Source organism: Musca domestica, unplaced genomic scaffold (assembly GCF_030504385.1).
Source record: "Musca domestica strain aabys unplaced genomic scaffold, Musca_domestica.polishedcontigs.V.1.1 102, whole genome shotgun sequence".
Taxonomy (NCBI): Eukaryota; Metazoa; Arthropoda; class Insecta; order Diptera; family Muscidae; genus Musca; species Musca domestica.
In genome coordinates, this window is record NW_026712117.1 from 17,999 (window position 1) to 39,037 (window position 21,039).

A 21,039-nucleotide genomic window follows, 5' to 3' on the forward strand; every position below is an offset into this window, starting at 1 on the left:
CTTTATTTCCAGCGCACAATGGCCATCAAAAGCCTTCCAAATACCAATCTGTTGGACTATTGCGTCTGGAGTATTTTCGAAAGCAAGGTTGGCAGTAAAAAATACCAAAGTATCGATCACCTCAAGCAAGCGCTTCGCCGGGAATGGGTCAAAATACCACAGAGCAACATTCAGGCAGCGTATGACGGTTTCATTGACCGTTTGAAGGCCATAATTCGTGAAAATCTAAAGATGACCAATTCGAAAAAATCTAAACTTATACTAAAATTTGATGCTATTTCCATCTGACTTAAAGTTTTTTTGGGCTTTTAGTCATACATTTCTAACAAATTTGAGGAAAATATACAATCTGCACCCAGGGGGCGAAGCCCTGTTTGTATAAGTTTTAATTTAGGTATAGACCCTACATAGGAATACCGCCCTATTTTGCTAGTGATTTTTCCAGTGATGAAGATGAGGAATATTTGCCAACCTCGGAATCATCGGATAGTGATAGTATTATTTATACAACAGGTAACTTAACACTTGCTTATTACATTGTTTTTTTAAAACTGTTATATATTTTTTTAGAAAATGTGGCTGACAGAGCTGAAATTGTGTCATCATCTGCATCTGAAGATCCACAGGATGAATCATCAATACATCTGGGAAGGAAAAGACGAATGAACGCGGCAAAGTGGAAACGCAATGTGCGTAAGCTTCGCTGCAACAGTGGAAAAGCATACATAAATCAAAAGGGTCTTAAGACTTCCGCAAAAACGTTTATACATAATTATGATTGCGGATGCAAAAAAAATGTAACAACCAGGTGAATGAATCCGACAGAGAATTATTTTTCAAGTCATTTTGGAAACTTGCAGACTATGCAAAACAAAATATATTTTTAAGAGGTCTAATTCAATCAACACAACCAAAAGTTCAACGCATTCGGGATGGAAGTCGCGGCGCAAGATGTAGAACTTTTATTTACTCAATTTTGGTTAACGGACAAAATATTGCGGTGTGTAAAAATTTTTTTTGAACACTTTACTAATTGGATGGGGAAGAGTTTATCGATGCCTGGTTCGGGAAGAGGTATTAGCTGATGAGCACTATATCTGTACTTTCGACCTTCAAAAAGCATTGCCTTTTCCAAAGTTATCAACATCAGTTGCTTATTACAAGCGGAACATGTATGTTTACAATTTGGGAGTTCATTCAATGAATATGAAAACCGGTTATATGCACATATGGAATGAGACCGAAGGAGGGAGGGGATCTCAAGAAATCGCAGCTTGCCTAAAGAAACATTTACTAAATCATGCATCGGAGTATAAGCATATAATTTTGTACAGCGATGCTTGCGGTGGACAAAATAGAAATATTAAACTAAGCCTCTCCTTACTTAATCTACTTGGGTCAACAGAATTAAATGCGGAAATAATAGATCTTAAATTTATGGAGTCTGGCCACTCTTTTTTACCAAACGATGCTGATTTTGGCGTTATTGAAAAACGAAGCAAGAAACAACAATTTATTTATTCTTATAATCACTGGATTAAGATTGTCAAAAGTGCTAAAATAAAAAGCCCGCAGTTCCAAGTTATAGAAATGGAAAGAAATGAATTTCTTTCAACTAATATTTTAGAAAGAAACATTACCAACCGAAAAAATACAGTTGATGGTCACCATTTTTCATGGCTCAATATAAAGTGGCTTCGGTTCGATCGCAAGCTACCTTTTTCATTTAAATTTAAGAAAACACTCAATAAAGAAGACCAATTTTATGACGTTAATTTAGAAAAATCAAAACAAGGAAGAAGACTGCAATCTTTTCAAAGTTTACAACAAGCAATGCTGTATCCAACTCGTCGTACAGTTACATCAGAAAAAAAAAAACGAGACCTGATTGATTTACTTAAATTTATTCCGCCCATGTACCACAATTTCTATAGAAATTTACCAGTCAAGCAAGAAATTAATAACAAGACAACATAAAGACCAGCCCCAAAATGATGAAGACGGAAATGACGAATTTTTTTATGTATAGATATTTGTTGAAACCTTAAGTCCTTGTTAACATTAAATTATTTTTTTTAATAAATGAAGTCATTTTATTTTCCTAAAAATCACAATAGTTATCAATTGCAAAAGAAGCACCCGCTGCTGGACCAAACCAACACATGACTTAAAATAAAACGCCGATTTTAGTGCGAAATTAATCGCTAAAGTCAACTATATTTTGTCATATAACGAACACTTTATTTTATTTTTTTGACTTGGTTCGCTTTAGCTGTGAAACATTCAAATTTTATTCAGAGTAATAATGAACCAAATTAGGTTTTTTTGTTTTTGAATATATTTTTAGTAATATATTTAAATTATTTTTATTTTAAATTAATATCATTATTTAATTTTGAATATTTAATTTTAAAATTTTTTTTAATTTAATTTAATTTAGCTGTAAGCCCTTCATATTTTAGCCACATTTTTCAAAATAATTTATTGTTATTACATGTTCATAATGGCCACCTAAGCCAGAAGATTGTCTATACAGATCCAAGTTCTCGTTTAGCCCCCATTTTATGATATCACTCGATATTTGGTATTTTAGCGATTTAAGCCACATTAATCAACCTAATTGTTTCAAAGTTATAATTTGGAGTTCGTAGGATGTTCTATGAGAGAGATTTTTCTATACAAGTCCATGTTTTCGTACAGGCCCCATATATCTGAATCTCCAAATATTTGTCATTTTGATGACTTTCCACAAATTTCTCAACCTTCTTCTAATTTGTATTTGGAGGTTGCACCTTCTCGGCAGAAAATTGTTGGTACCTCTCAATATTCAGCATTTAAACGATTTTGAGCTCATAATGGCTATCTCTGGCCGTATAGATCCTGATTTTCTGTCCCCATAGACCTTGATTTTCTGCCTCCATACAACGATACCTTCCCGATATTCCGAATTTGGATGAGTTTATTCAATTTTTTAATAGAATTTGTTGAAAACTAGTATCGCAAGTTCCTAATAACAGAAATAACATACACCCTCTAAATATTGAACCTTTTCACTCTTCATATTTTCAAAAGTATTAATTTTCAAATGATAAAGGCTTTAATGCCCTTCAATATTGCCGGCTTTTTAATTAGTTTGTCACTAATTTTACGTAATTGACAAAGACAACCCCCAAAAAATATATGCGATATTGTCCAACCTTTTCCAAAAATATATTCTCCAACTCTCTCGCCCAATATTAATGAGTTTCCTTAGAATTCCATGTTGGCGTATAAGTGACGCACATCAGAAATACGCTTTGGTAATTTTTAACAATCATACGCCCCAAACATATTTGCATATCTGTAATTAATAATAATCTTACATAATCCCTTTTGTGTGTACGTGTGTGCACGTGTGTGTGGCTCATGTGGGTTTAATGAGAAATGATTAACGAAGCAAATAAAGAGGATTTCAAATATGTGTTTTTTAATACTTTAGGCCCCCTTCGAGGGCCCATGCCCTCCAAAAATTAACCAGCAATCCTTAAATATTTGCATACTCCTCCCGTTTGTTTGTTTCTGATTTGAAATTGGCTTTTGTTCAGCTGTTGTGTGTGTGTGTGTCAGTAAGTGTGCACGCGTATATGTGAGTGTCCATACCATATGTGTGTGTGTGTGCATGGCAAAGAGAGCTGAAGAGAGGGCTGGCTACACGATAACAACTTGGCCACAATAGCTATCTACAAATGTGTTGGGTTAAAAATAAATTCTATTTTTATATTTTCATGGGAACTATTTATGTGAACCAACCAACAAATCAACCGAGCATAGCCGGAACTGCACGCTACAAATCTCAAACCAAAAATCTAAATTTAAAAACCTGCACCCAGCAACAACAAAAAAAAACAAAACTTAACCAGGCAACCAAAAAAATATCCAAAGCAACTATTTGGATAGCCCAAAACAGATAGAACCACAGACACACACAAATGTACTCAGAGGAAACAACAACAACAATACCGGAAAGTATGACTTGGTGAGTGTTTCAAGACACACACACACACACACAGAGAAAGACACACAAACTTTGTATCCAAAAATCTGGAATTAGTTTAGGAAAACTAAAAGAACTACACTTAACTAACCCACCAACAACTCGGGCTCCTTCTTTCAATTTTCGCCATTGTTATGGACTACGGCAGCAACAGCGGAGACAGCACCACCTAATCTTCTCTCTCGTTGCGACTGGCTTTGGTTTAATATTTAGTTAAAACTGCCGGTACAAAGCCGAAACAAATGAGGAAACTAGCAATAAACTTAAATACGGTCATAAATAAAATAACAACTACCGCTGCCGGCAGTTGTGTTGAAATGAATAGCATCGAAAAGCGATCCAAGGATGGAATGGGCTGGAGATTTGAAAAAAATGAAAAATATTGTGAGATTTCCTCACATCTCCCTATGTGGTAGTATAAATACTTTTTCTATTATTAATGATTCTGAGCACATTCTCTGGCGTATGAGTAATAAATTATGCATACGCTTTAGGAATTAATATTAATCATACGTGTCATGGTTTGAATTTGTATATATTTCTTTTTTTTGAAATTCATGATGGGCTTTAGGGTGGGGTTTGCATGGATTTGAATTAAAAGCAAAATGTGTTTTAATAAAATGGAGACAAAAAAAAAAAAAAACAATTACAATAAAAACAAGTTAAAAAGCAGAAAATTCGACCAGCCTGAACTTTGAATACTCTCCACCATTTGGAACGAATTTGGAAATTTTCAAAAAATAAAATCCGCTAGAAACTCTATTAAAATCTTAAAATATAGCAGTTATATTGTGTTCTATACGACGTGGACCTACATAGGCATTGTTTGTTATTAGCCATTTCCATATTCAAATTCGAAACTTGAAATAAACCGTGAATAATGCAGCTAAAATCATCATCAAATTTTCTGCCATAGACTGTAGTATTCATTAAGAACTTCAAATACGACATTTCAAACAATTTCAGTATGTATTGTACCACAGACAATTTTCTGTCATAGGCTGTAGTAGTCATTACGAACTTCAAATATTAAATTTTAAATGGTTCCGGAAAATAACGTCTCTAAAATAATCAAAATAGCCAATATCGGGAGGTACTGTTATATGGGGCTATACGAAGACGTGGACCTACATGGCTCATTTTTGGTCTTAGGATGTAGTATCCATTACGAACTTCAAACGCCAAAATTGAAACAATTCCGCTAAATAAAGTCACTAAAATCATCAAAATACCGAATATCGGTGGGTACCGTTATATGGGGGCTATACGAAGAGGTGGAGCTACACGGCCCATTTTCTGTTTTATGCTGTAGTATCTATTACGAACTTCAAACACCAAATTTGAAATAATTCCGGTAAGTAATATCGCTAAAATCATCAATATACCGAATATCGGGAGGTACCGTTATATGGGGGCTATACCAAAACGTGGACCTACATGACCCATTTTAATTTAATATATTCGGTATCGACCCCAATATAACGGTTATATTCGGTATTTTAAATATTTTAGTAGAATTTTTAACGGATTTTATTTTATTGAAATTTTTCAAATTCGTTCGTGGAGGACATACAAAGTTCCTCTCCGCGAAACTTACTGCTTTTTACTTGTCTTGTATTACTCCGGAACCGTTCCAAACAATCCCATCATATGATCACTTGTTGCATAGGTATTTCCATATGAAGAACCAGATAAGACCCTGACTTTGTAGCCCAAATTTCGGGTCGAATAACTGGGTAATCGGGTATTTCGGTTCGGTTATATATATGATATAGGACAATTGTCTACCAGAAAATTTAGTACCTATTGTTAACGCCAAATGGCAAAGTTGAAACAATCAGTTGAACAAATGCATTTAAATGTTCCAAATATTGGAAGGCATCATAGAGGCCCATTCTTATGGCCTATATTGTGAGATTTTTTCAAAATATCGTATATCCAAAAAATTACCAAAATTTTTGGAAAAAATAAAAATTTGATATTTGGCGAAGGAGTACGCAATCTATTTAAAACTGGGCACATCGTAATAAATATTTAGATTAAAGTAGATCAGGTGCGAAAATATACAGTATTGACCTACTACTTCCCGCATGCCCGAATTTCTTCATTATACCCTCAGACATATGGCTACAGAGGGTATATATCATTTGATACGGTAAAAAAGTGTCTAGTCGAAATAACGGTTTTAGATCCCAGATCTCTTTGGACCAAATCCCTTTCAGAACATTTGGAGTCGATCTAGCAATGTCCGTCCGTCCCTCTGGCTGGCTGGTGCGCATGATAACTCTCGTAGTGAGTATTCGATTTGGTACAAACTTGGTACATGGTAATATTTTTTTCAAACTTAGATCGAGTTCGAAGATGGTTAATATCGGTCCACTCCTTCTAGTACCTCCACCACAAAAGGTCGAAATTTTCAAAAAATTTATTTTTTTGCACAGAAAGAGAAACTGCAATCCGATTTTGCTCCAACTTTGCAAATCCAAATATTTGCGTCAGTGCTAGGTCAGGTGTGGAAATTGACAATATCGGTCCACTCCACCCAAAAAGGGTCAAAATTTTGAATAATTACCAATCTCATAAAATGTGATTTAAAAGTCCGATTGTCTTCAAATTTCAGACATCCCAATATTTATGTTAACCCAAGGTCTGGTGTTAAGATGGAATATATCGGTCCCTTCCTTCTGGTACCTCCCCCACAAAAGTTGGAAACTTTCAAAAAAAAAAAACCGAAAAAAATATTTTTTTTTCTGCACAAAAGGTCGAAGTTTTGAATATCCATTAAACACATAAAACGCCATTGCCATTTAGACTTGGAACCTCTGAATATTTCAATCAACACAGGATCTGTTAAAAAAGGGTAGAGATCGGACCATTCCTCCTGCTACCTCAAAGGGTCAAATTTTGAAATAATCAAAACGTTTATAAAATCCGAAATAAGCATCAGGTTCTCTTTATATTTCGCACATCCTATTATTTCCACTAACAAATGATCCGTTGTGAACCTGGAATATATCGGACCACTCCATCAAGTACCTCCCCCACAAAGGCTCAAAATTTTGAATATCCGTGAAGCTCATAAAAAGCGAAGTTGACATCCGATTCTATTCATGACTTGGTAAATGCCAATATTTCCATTAATACAACACAGTCCAAATCTAGCACGTCGTAATTTGTATATCATATTTTTTATGTGCGATATGAAATAGCCAATAACCAACTGCATAAGGGGTTAAACATTTGAATAATCATAACAGAAGTCAAAATATTTTTAAATAATCCAACATTGGCTGAGGGTATACATCTGTCGGCAAAACCGACGGATACTTTTTTACTTGTTTTTTTTTATTAAATCAAAAATTGTTTGTATACATCTGTCGGCAAGGCCGAATAATTACGTATTCCAGACATCCTTTAGCCATATTATAATTTTTTGTCCCGAAATTGTCACCCTAACAAATATCCAGTAAAATGATTTAGTTTCATTTTTTCAACAAGGTAGTTTTAAAACCATCCGCTAAAAGTCTACTTTATCGACTTTAGCTACCGAAGCTCGTTTCTTAAGTTATTTTTTTATCAGTTTCTAGTGGCCAGAAAGTGATTACATTTTATTGCTAGGCAGACTTGTAATGGAGATGTTTGCTGGGGGGAACAAAAATGTTTCTTTATCGAAATAGATACATATTCCGCATATATTTTGTCGCAGTACAAGACGTAGCGGACAACAAAGTCGAATGTATTCAAATCAAAAATTATAAATTTCATTCTTAAAATATTAATGATTATTTTCATGTAAAATAAATCCCCTTGTGCGTATGAGTGATAAATTATGCAAGAGATGTGCAAAATTAATATTAATCATACGCAGCGAGGCGAGTGTTTTTCTCTGTTTGTGTTTGAAATTTTTATTAATCATATAAACCCTTTTGTGGTTGTTACATGAGGATTATGTGAAATCATGATGAATGTTGATTATTTTCAAATGCACAGTTAATGGAACATCATTTGAAAAAAGAAAAGCATATTTTTTGGGGATGATTTCGATGTGTGTACATTAAATTAAAAAAAAAAACAAGTAAAATAGTATTAGTCGGTTTTGCCGACAGATGTATACCCCCAGCCTTCTTGTACTTTATATGAGATATGTGCAAATTTTTGGAAAATGCGTGAGGTAACAGATATAGCGGACGGAATATTCCATTTTCATACTTCATCTAATACAGATAAAAATATTGGTATGCGCAAAATTTGAAGGAAATCGAACATTCGTATCTAAATCAAAAATTCAGACAAATTACATATTCATATCAGAATACTAGTAAAGAGAAATATTTAGATATAGCAAGTTGTAAAGAATCGCCGACTTGTTTCGCAAGTTATGACAGGTATAAGTATTGGATATTGCGACCCTTTGTGGGTGAGGTACCAGAAGGCGTTGACAGATGTATATCATCTTCACAACAGATCTTGCGTCAGCAATAATGTTTGTATGTGGGAAGTTTGAGGAGATGGATGGATGCATTTGAATGCTTCTTTCGAATTCCTTGAGCGTTAGGTTTTTTAAATCTTAAAACCTATATAGGGAGGTACCAGAAGAAATGGTGCGATCTCTACCATCTTTACAACAGATCTTGTGTTGATAAAAATATTGAGATGCACCAAGTCTGAATGGAATCGGATGTTAATTTTGCGTTTTATGAGCTTCATGGATACTCAATTTTTTTTTGTGGGGGAGGTTCTTGATGGAGTGGATTAAAGTTTTTCTTTCTAAGCAAAAAAAATATTTTATTTTTTGGAAAATTTCGACCATTTGTGGGGAAGGTACCAGAAGGAGTGCACCGATATATTCCATCTTAACACCAGACCTTTGGTTAACATAAATATTGAGATGTGTGAAATTTGAAGACAATCGGACTCTTATATCACATTTTATGAGAGTTGTAATTTTTCAAAATTTTGACCATTTGTGGGGGAGGTATTTGATGGAGTGGACCGACATTGTACATTTTCTCACCTAACTTAGCACTGACGCAAATATGAAGATTTGCAAAGTTGGAGCACGGACGGACGGACATTGCTAGATCGACTCCAAATGTTCTGAAACGGCCATATGGCAGAGGGTATAATTATGTACAGAAAATCTTGCAACACTTTCATATGGTAACTAATAAATTTAGGTATTTATTTGGAGCTCGTTACACACCATTTAGGGAACCGATTTTGAAACGTTATCGGAGCATTAGAGGATATTGCTCTAAAACACTTAAGAAGCGATACGTTTCTAAGAAACATTTTTGTATGACCAATAGACTTATACGACTTATACAGATAAAATAACCAAGAGACCAACGATAGTAGAAAATTTAAGAATATTTTTCCAGGACCAACAGGTCAATAATCCTGGATTTTTTGAAAGATTTTTAAGGACCAACAGGCAAAACTGGAGGATTTTTTTTTAGAAAATTTGAATATACAATATTCTTGGATTTTGTAAGAATTATTCTCCAAACAACAAGAGGACAATAATTGTTCATTTTTTTTTTTTTTTTGAAAACACCAACAGAATTTGGATGTTTAAAGAATAATTTGTAACGATCAACAGACCAATAATAAATGATTTTTTGCGAATGTTTTTAATGAGCAGAAGCTCAATAATAAATGATTTTTTGTTAAAGGAGAAATAATCGTGGATTATTCAAGAATATATATATTTTTTTAAGGACCAAAATGATTTTCTTAAATATGGACATATCGTCGATTCTTTTAAGATTTAGTTTCAACGTCCAAGAGACCAACAATAGTGGATTTTTTCCGAATATGTTTTGGAAGCACCAATAAGTGAATTTTCTCAAGAATATTTTTCTAAAGACCTTCAATCCTATAATTGTAGATATTTCCAGAATATTTTTCGAAAGATCAAGAACCAATATATTAAAAATTTTCCTTCAAGGACCATCGGATCAATAATTGAGGATTTTTAAAGAATAAATTTTGAAAGACCAATCTTAACTATTTGAAGAATATTTTTTTAAGAACCAACGGAACACTAGTCGTGGATTTTTTAAGAATATTTTCACAAGGAAATGCAGGGCAATAATCGCTTACTTTTGACAAAAATTTCGTCAAGGACCAGTAGACCTAAAATCATTCAATCTTTACATATTTTAGGGTATATTTCTCAAAAAAAAAAAAAAATAATAATTATATATACAGGATGAGATGAAAAAACTGCGGCCAACTTCAGACTGCTGCCATTTCAAAGCCACTCGTCCGACAGCTGTTAAAATTAGTCCAGTGACAGCTCATTATATTGTTTACAAGCGTACAAAAGCATTTTGGTGAGAGTTTTCCAGAAAAAAAGTTATTCGCGATGGACTTCAAGCGCGATAATGTGATTTCTTTATATTTGGCTGGAGAACCACAAGTGGCTATCGTTAGAGCACTCCAGCATTTAAATGTGAATAAGTCTTTTCCGTCTCGTACCATCGCTCGTTACCGTGAAACTGGTAGCGTAGCCCGACGTCAAGGAAGTGGACGGAAGAAAACAACAACATCAACGGAAATGGTTCGAAAAGTAAAGAAGCGACTTGATCGAAACCCGCGTCGCAGTGGCCGAAAAATGGCTCTTGAGCTGTATAGTCCATTCGGCAAATATTGAAAAATGAGCCTGGGGTAAAGCCATTGAAATTCCAAAAACTTAAAGAGATAAGACGATAAGAAAACATTCGATGTCCCGCAGTTTGTAAACAAACACAATGTTCGTGTTTACTTGCCAAAGAGGTCAGCTGAAAATGTGCACCTTCGGTTGGCCACCAGAACTCAAGCTCCGGCCATGGAGATGGTGTCGCTATGGGCCGCTATAACAGCCGATGTCCGCTCTCCACTCGTATTAATCGACCGTGGCATCAGAATAAATGCCGAATATTATCGCGAAAATATTCTGGAGGGTGTATTAAAGCACGCAAACATTTTGGCCATTGGAACTTGGACATTCCAACAGGACTCAGCACCATCGCACTCAGCACCCGTCAACCAAGAATGATTAAAAAATGAGGTTCCTCGCTTCATTTCCAGTGCACAATGGCCACCAAAATCTCCGGATAACAATCCGTTGGACTTTTGTGTCTAGAATATTTTCAAAGCAAGGGTGGCACTAAAAAATACCAAAGTGTCGATCACCTTAAGCAAGCGCTTCGCCGGGAATGGGCCAAAATACCGCAAAGCAACATTCGGGTAGCGTGTGACGGTTCCATTGGCCGTTTCAAGGCCATAATTCGTGCCAAAGATGATCAACTCGAACAAATCTAAACTTATTCTAAAATTTGACGATATTTCCGACATTTTTTGCTTTCAAAAAAATAAAATGAAAAATTAAAACCAATAAAGAAAGTCTAAAGTCGGGCGGGGCCGACTTTATGCGCATGTTTACATAATACATGGACAGACGGACGATCGGACGAAAGTACGGACATGCATAAATCGACTCAGAATATGATTCTATGCAGATCATTAAAAGGAACTATGGGTCTACCTTGTTTCCTTTTGCCTGTTACAAACAAATGCACAAAGACATAATACCCTGACCACCTTGTGGTGTAGGGTGTAAAATCGTGGAATTTGTAGAATACTTTATTTCGGACCAATAATCGTCTATGACCTATAGACCAATAATTTTGAATTGTTTCCAAGATTCAGGTTCAAGGGCCTATTATTGTGCATTTTTGAAATTTGTTCTCAATGGACAACATATGAGACTTAAAATATCCTTCAAAATTTTTTTTCGACAGTTACGCACTCAACTCAATGTAATAACCCATCTCCCTCTCATCCAGCCATGAAACACAATAAATTCCATCGATTTTTGCCCTTTTCTTTAATAGCCCTGCTCTAAATCACATCCCAACTGTGTTATCTTGTTATTGCCGATGTTGTTTGGCGGAAGGAGTAATAAAACGAAGAGAAGACACTATTGTGAATTTATATATTTTTTAAAATAGTCTGGGTTCCTCTGCTTTTTTATGGACCTCAAGCGAACGAAGAAGACTTTGTTTTGTTTTTATGAAGAGCGCCTTTTTTTACGACGGTATGGGAGTTGAAGCGTAAAGCAATATCTTAAATGGGCTACATACAATCAGTTATGTTGGTCAGACAGGAGTGGGTGAGGGGGGGTGCGAAAATCTTGTTCACAGTTTCCCTGGCTTCTCCAGTTCCTCTTTTTAATGCCGTTTAACTGTCTGGCATGTTTTGGTTGTTAAAATAAAATGAATAACTCGGTGAAAAAACGAAGAAGAAGAAGGAGCAGCATAAACCAAAGGCAAAAAGTAGGTGCCTTAATCTCAAAGGAGTTGTAAATACAACAACGACAACAGCAACAACAACAAGCCGAGAGGAAACGGACCGATTTAATAAATCTTTTGTTGTGTTAAAACAGTTTTCTTCACTTTTTTTTTAAAAAATGAAACAGAGAGACAGACAAACAAACGAGAGAGACATACAAGCAAATTGGTGGGCCTGGCGGCGGCCAGCAAAGGACTAACGCAAACATATACACACTCACACACATGCACAGACAAGCTTACATGAATAAACATAAATGGAGTCACGTAGCCAAGAGTCAACATGGCAAAACACGAGAACCCCCTACCAAAAACAAAACAAAAAACAGAGGCTCCTGAATTGATTTTTGTGTTGTTGCTTTTTTATGCGATTTTTAGCGTCCCTGGGAGAGTTGTTAAAAAACAACAACAACTGCAAACCCAAATAAAAAGTTAATAGTCGGTGTTGTTGGCCATTCGCCACCAACGGAAATGTAAGGTGTACCACCTGAAGTTTTATTGATCTCTGGAAAAATTTATAATTCGTTTTAATTATCCTTTCCTATCACTTATATAGTCCTCCGGGAGGTGACACTATTCAGATGGCCAAAGCTTCCTAGATATAGAAAACACATTAAGCTGGATTTAAAATTAAAACAAAATGTAAGAAGCCCCCTTTTGAGCCAAAAACAAGTAAAAATACTGTAAGTTCGGCCGGGCCGAACTTTGAATACCCTCTACCATTTGGAACGAATTTTGCAATTCTCAAAAAAAAAAAAAACAAAATAAATAAAATAAAATCCGTTAAAAATTTTTTTATAATCTTAAAAATACCGAATGTAGCTGTTATATTAGGGTCAATACGACGACGTGAAGCTGCATAGCCAACTTTTGACAGAAGCCATTACAATATTCAAATGCGAAACTTAAAAAAAATCGGTGAATAATGTACATAAAGTCCTTAAAATACCGAATATCGGGAGGTAACGTTATATGGAGGCTATACGAAGACGTGGACCTGCTCAGACAAATTTCTGTCTTAGGCTGAAGTATCCATTACGAACTTCAAACACCAAATTTGAAACAATTCCACTGAATAATGTCGCTAAAATCATCAAAATACCGAATATCGCGGGGTACCGTTATATAGGGGCTATACGAAGACGTGGACATGCACAAATTTCTGTCTTAGGCTGTAGTATTCATTGCGAACTTCAAATACCAAATTTGAAACAATTCCGGTAAATAATGTAGCTAACGTCATCAAAATACCGAATATCGGGAGGTACCGTTATATGGAGGCTATACGAAGACGTGGACCTGCTCAGACAAATTTCTGTCTTAGGCTGAAGTATCCATTACGAACTTCAAACACCAAATTTGAAACAATTCCACTGAATAATGTCGCTAAAATCATCAAAATACCGAATATCGCGGGGTACCGTTATATAGGGGCTATACGAAGACGTGGACATGCACAAATTTCTGTCTTAGGCTGTAGTATTCATTGCGAACTTCAAATACCAAATTTGAAACAATTCCGGTAAATAATGTAGCTAACGTCATCAAAATACCGAATATCGGGAGGTAACGTTATATGGAGGCCATACGAAGACGTGGACATTTGATTGTGCACCAAACTTCTAATATTTGCCGAAATGGGATGAAATTTGGCGCTTACGACCGAATTGAGTCTAGAAGCTAGTATGTCAAATTTGGTGAAGGTCGGTTCAGATATAGCTATACCTCCCATATATATTGTTCATCCGATTTGTTGTATTTTTTACCCACAGCCGTAATATGCACTCCGTAACAACGATATTCACGGAAATATATCAAAACAGGCCAGAAATACCTTTGCTAAATTTTATCGAGATCTTTTCAGATTTGGATATAGCTCCCATATATATCTTTTTCTGATTTCAAATTAATTTTGCACCAAATGGGCAATTCAAGTCCGTATTTAAAAGATACAAATGCTTCAGCATATTTAGTCCTTTGAACTTTAAATTATAATTATAATCATAGTGTGTACTATTGAATTCTTCCATAAAAAAACTTTTAATTGTTATGCGGACCTCTACAAAATTAGCAAAGTGGTGTAGGGTATCATAAAGTCGGCCCTGCCCTACTTTAAGACTTTCTTTATTGGTTTTGTTTTGAAAATTTTTGGATTAAGATTTCTTGCAACGCCAAGATGAAACGGCTGCAGCTCAAATTTTGAAATTTTGCTCGAGAGTCAGTTTTGGTGTATCGGCTCGTCATAAGACTAGGTTTTTGGAAATTTGTACTAAATGGGTACCAAAAGTACGAAAAATTGAATACTTCGTATTTGACAAACGAAATCAAACTTTGGAATGAGAGTCACTGATGGAATGCAGGATAGATGTACCAAATTTTGCACAAAGGCCAGTCTTGGTGTGTAGACTTGTAATAGGGCTGGGATTTTGGAAATCCGTACTAAGAGGATACAAAAAGTACTAAAAAGTGAATTATTTGTATTGGACAAACGGAATGAGCTAGAATTCTAAAATTTGAAATGAGAGTCATCAATGGAGTACAACGTAGATGTACCAAAGGGTCTTTGGAAATTCGAACTTTAAGGTTGCGAAAAGTTCTAAAATGGCACTAAACTTCTAAAAGGCTACCATTTGGTATTATGCGAATTGATAGAGCAAAAAACTTGACATTTGTTATGAGAATCAAAGAAGAATTATGAAAGTAGAGCTAAAAATAGAAGACACGTGTTTCGGCGTGGGGGAACTTACATCGCCAAGTAACCAAAAGTAACCCACTTCCCCATTTTTTGAAGTTTTTAGATTAAAATTCCTTGGACCTCTGAACGAAACGGCTAAAGCAAAAAAGGTACGAGAAGTACTAAAATGGTACGAGAAGTACTAAAATGTATTAAAATTTTGAATACTTTGTATTGGAAAAACGGAATGAGCTCTTAAATTTTGGAATGATAGTCACTGATGGAGTATAGGATAGAAAAGTTCTAAAATGGTACTAAACTTCTAAAATGGTACCATTTGGTATTATTTGAAAAGATAGAGGTAAAAACTTAAAATTTGGTATCAGAATTAAGGTTGGAGAGTAAGTTTTATATATGAAGGTGGTTTTGGAAATTTGTACTATAATTGTACGAAAAGTACTGAATGGTACTATTTTTGAAATTTGGTGAAGGAAAATACTAAATGGTACTAAATTTGGAATGGATTGGTTAGGGTGAACGGATTAAACTGGAATTTGAAATTTTGTATTGGGAACACTGTTCGTGCTATGCTTGTGCTAAAGAGGTCATTTTGGAAATGTGTACCACAAGTGAATGAAAAGTACTAAATAGTACTATATTTGGTACTATTTGGTATTGGGTAAACATATAGTGCTCGATATCTGAAATTTGGTAATAGGGTCGCTTTTTTTGAGTAGCCTGAATAAATGGAATGAGTTCCAGAAATGTGTACTATAATTGTACAAAAAGTACTGAAAAGTACTATATTTGGTATTAGGTGAAGGGATAGATGTTGAATTCTGAAATTTGATGTTTAGATTGCGGGCGGTATCCGTGTTTGCGATTTGGTGTTTGAAAAGTTAGTTTGATATATGAAAGTGATTTTAGGAATGTGAACCAAGTATGCGAACTGTACCAAACGATATTAAATATGGAACAGTTGATTTAGGGTGAATGAATGGAATGGAATTTTGAAATTTTGTACTTTGGGTCCCTGTTCGTGATGGGTTTGTGATAAAGAGTTGGTTTTGGAAATGTGTACTATAAATGCCCGAAAAGTACAAAATAGTACTATATTTGGTACAATTTCGTATTTTTGCGTAAACATATATAATGTACAGTTTTAACCCTAAAATAGGTCATTAATTTAATTCTTTGTTTCCTCTTATATTGAGCTTGCGATCTCGTCACTAGAGTGATGTCCACAGGCGGACAGAATCGTATGCTGATCAAAAATATATATACTTTGTGGGATCTAAAATGTTTATTTTGAGGAGTTATAAACGGAATGACAAACTTAATACATCCACCATACACTGTGTATGGTACAGAGTATAAAAATCCGCGTTTATTTGAAAATTGTAAATATTGAAATTGAAAATTGTGACTCATTGTGGTAGCCCGATATATATCATCTTCACACCGGATCTTGCGTTAGTAAAAATATTAGAATACGCGAAATTTGAAGAGAATCAGACGCAGATTTCGCTTTTTATAAGAGTCATAAATATTCAAAATGTCTACCCGTTGTGGGAAAGGTACCCGAAGGCATGGCCCGATACATCCCATCTTCACATCTGATATTGTGTTGACAAAAATATTGGGATATATATAATAGATTGAAAATAATCGGGTGCTCGTTTCGCGTTTTATGAGCTTCATGGATTTTCAAAATTTTGACCCGTTGTGTGGGGGATGTACCAGAAGTAGTGAATCAATAATTTCCATCTTCACACCAGAGCTTGTGTTTGTAGAAATACTGGTATATGTGAAATTTTAGGACAATCGGATGCTTATTTCGCATTTTATGAGAGTTATAATTATTCAAATTTTTCACCCGTTGTGGGGAAGGTACCAGAAGGAGTTGTCCGATATATGCCATATTCACACCTGATCTTGTGTTGATAGAACTATTGGGATGTGTTGTGTTTGAAAATGATCGGGTGCTCGTTTCGCGTTTTATGAGCTTCATGAATATTCAAAATTTAGACCCTTTGTGGGGGAGGTACTTGATGGAGTGGTCCGATATATTCCATCTTCACAGCAGATCTTGTGTTAGTATAAATAATGCAATGTCTGCAATATGAAGAGAACCGGATGCTTATTTCGGATTTTATAATCGTTTTGGTTATTCCAAACCTTGACCCTTTGTGGGGGAGGTACCAGAAGGAATGGTCCGATCTCGACCGTTTTTATAACAGATCCTGTGTTGATAGAAATGTTCAGATGTGCCAAGTCTAAATGGAATCGGATGTTAATTTCGCGTTTAATAAACTGAATGGATATTCAATATTTCGAACTTTTGTGGGCGAGGTACCAGAAGGAGTGAACCGATGCATTCCACCTTAACACCAGACCTTGGGTTAATAAAAATATTGTGATGTGTGAAATTTGAAGACAATCGGACTCTTATTCATATTCTTATTCTTATTCAAAATGTTGACCCTTTATGGGGGATGGGGATGGAGGGATGAACTTGATGGAGCGTACCGATATTTTCCATTTTCGCAAATGACCTAGCACTGACGTAAATATTAGGATTTGCAGAGTTTAAGAAAAATCGGATTATCGTTTCTCTTTAGAAAATATGTTTTTTGAAAATGACGACCTTTTGTGAGGGAGGTACCAGTAGGAGTGGACCGATATTGCCCATCTCCGAACTTAACCTAAGTTTGATAATAATATTACGATGGCCAAAGTTGGACCAGATCGGATACTCCTTTCCAGAGTTATCGTGCGCACCAGCCACCAACAGACAGACGGACGGACATCGCTAGATCGACTCCAAATGTCCAGAAACGGATTTGGTCCCAAGAGACCTAGGGTCTAAAACCGTTATTTCGTCTAGGCACGTTTTGACCGTATTAAATGATATATATCCTCTGTAGCCATATGGCAGAGTGTATAATAATTTAAATACATTTTCATGACATAATAATTCTCCTTAACATATATCATATTAAATATGAGCTCATATCGGAAAACTGACCAAAAATTCAGAAAGATCATACCGAAATATCTTAGAAGTTACCTATATCTCAAAAAGTAAAAAATGGCGTATGGAACACTTAAGCTAAACACCGAGCCATAGACGTTTCCGTTTTCACGATTTTATTTTATTTTTATTTATTTTTTTCAGTACCGGAAATATAAAAGGAAAGGTTACTTTTTTTAAAATTGTTTGCACATTTTAAATTGAAAATTACCTCCCATCTCCCTCCTATCAAAATGTTTTCAAAATAAATATCTCTGGAACGTCACTGGATCAGAACTCGAAAAAATATGAGCAGAACTCAAAAGTAATTTATATCAAAATCTCTCCCCCTATGCCATTATTTTATTACCACCCATTCCCATTTTGTTTGGCTCCCTAACCTTTTCAAACCCTTGCAACAACAACAACAACATTCAGTATCCCAATAAATAATAAAAAAACAAAAATGAAATACAAACTGAATTTGATTAAGAATAAAACGACAGTAACCCATCTATGAATGTCTATATTTGCCAGAGAGTACACACACACATATATATATGAATATGTATGGTTGTTTGACATGTGTGTCCTTTCGCCTGGACATTGCAAGTTTGAGCATTACTGGCAATGTCGGTGATGTATCCAACATCGACATCTTTATTTTGACATTACCTCAGGTGTCACTTGTCGAGTAAATGACACAACAAGACTCAAATCAAGCAGGCAGCCGAGCAACAGCAACAGCAAAAACAAAAAAACGACAGGAAGAAAATTGCCAAAAGTAATGGGCAAAGATGTGGAAAAAGACGGATGATGATGACAACAACAATAAAAGTAAAACAAGCTGACAAGTGGAGGGGATGGGATGGGATGGGAGAGGATGGGGCAAATGGCTGATGGTTGTAAAAAACGCCCACCATACAACGGTAAATAACTCAACGCTTAACTCTCGCAAATCCATAGCATGGGCAATAACAAAAAAAAACAACAACAGGAATGGCAACAACAACAACCACAACAGAGGCAGCAACTTCAGCAATAATAACAGTTAAAACAGAATATGTAACTGTAATATTATATTATTGCTGTTGTTTTTGTAGTTGTTGTTGTTGTTGTTTGTGGGGCTGTTTCTGTTGGGTTTTATGTGTTTTTGATATTCAAGCAGCTAGTCAGCCAGTCACTCAGTCATTTAGTCATTGAGATGCTCAGGCAAGCAAGTAATAAAATTCAGGCCGGGGCTGAAAAGTTGCGAACCTAAAGGGAAGAGATACGAATTTTTTGTTCTACAAATAATCTATTGAAATAATGAGGAATTCCGCATAATAGATCAAAAAATGAATATAAAACCAGTAAAGAAAGTCTTAAAGTCGCACGGGCCGACTTTATGATATCCTACACTACTTTGCTAATATAGTAGAGCTCCGCATAACAATTAAAAGTTCATACACGCTATGATTATAATTTAAAGTTCAAAGGACTGAATATGCCGAAGCATTTGTATCTTTTAAATTCGGACTTGTATTGCCCATTTGGTGTACAATTAACTTGAAATCGGATAAAAATATATATGGGAGCTATATCCAAATCGAAACCGATCTCGATAAAATTTGGCAAAGATATTTCTGAGCGGTATTTGATATATATCCCTGAATATCGTTGTTACGGAGTGCATATTACGGCTGTGGGTAACAAAAATAACAAATCGGATGAACAATATATATGGGAGCTATAGCTATATCTGAACCGATCCTCACCAAATTTGACATACTAACTTCTAGACTCAATTCGGTCGTAAGTGCCAAATTTCATCCAATTTGGCCAAATATTAGACGTTTGGTGCACAATCAAAGGTAAATCGGACGAAGTTATATATGCGAGCTATATCCAAATCGGAACCGATTTCGATCAAATTTGACAAATGTATTTCTGAGATGTATTTGATATATTTCCCCAAATATTGTTGTTACAGAGTGCATATTACGGCTGCGGAGGACAAAAATAACAAATCGGATGAACAATATATATGGGAGCTATAGCTATATCTCAACCGATTTCGATAAAATTTGGCATACTTATTTTCAGGCCTAAACTGGTTGTATGTGCAAAATTCCATACCATTCGGCTTGATATTACACGTTTGGTGCACAATAGAAGCAAATATGACGAAGATATATATGGGAGCTATATCTACATTTTGACCGATTATCGCCAATCTCAATAGGGTTCGTCCTTGGGCCAAACAAAATGATTTGTGCATAAATCGACTCAGAATGTGATTCTATGCAGATCATCAAAAGGAACTATGGGTCTATCTCGTTTCTTTTTTCCTGTTACAAACAAATGCACAAAGACATAATACCCTTACCACTATGTGGTTTAGGGTATAATTAATTGAGGCGGAACACAGGACTAGAGAGGGGTGCATTCTATTGAAAGTTGTACTAAAATCATACCTAAAAGTACTAAAAACTTTGTTCTTGGATCTAAAAGAACTAAAATTTTAAAACCTAGCTGAAGGCCACTATTTCTGCAAACCATTCTAGGAAATGTTTATTTTGGAAATTTGTATCAAAAACCAGAAAGAAATGGTCAAAAGTCCTGCGGGGTCGACTATTTGATACCCTACACCACTATGCGTATTTAGTAGAGCTCCCGTAATAAAATGGCAAATATTGGAATTTATGTGAAGTAGATCATACCAACTATGAACATTATATAAATGCGTATCATGGCTTTAAAGTAATCACAATTTGGGAACTATATCCAACTCTGAATAGATTTTCAACAATTTGACTTAGGTTTTCCTACATCTAGTACCAAATACCATTCGATAAGAATTTTAATAAAAAATATTAATTTGGAGCAATAGGTATACCGAACCGGGTTTTAGCCAAATGGAAAAATTTGGTTGAATATAGAAAAAAATCTATAAAATTTGGGCTGATATTACATATATGGTAGAGAATAACCGTAAAATAGG

At 35.2% G+C, this 21,039-nt stretch overlaps 1 protein-coding gene across 1 annotated transcript; it reads left to right on the forward strand.

Annotated features, from left to right (window-relative positions):
• Window positions 1-394: 394 nt before the first annotated feature.
• On the forward strand, window positions 395-1,085 carry LOC131804725 (uncharacterized; the record flags this gene model as incomplete). Its single annotated transcript, XM_059127831.1, has 2 exons — window positions 395-513; window positions 571-1,085. Coding segments are annotated over 2 exons (361 nt in total), but the record flags the coding sequence as incomplete, so codon positions are not given.
• Window positions 1,086-21,039: the final 19,954 nt, after the last annotated feature.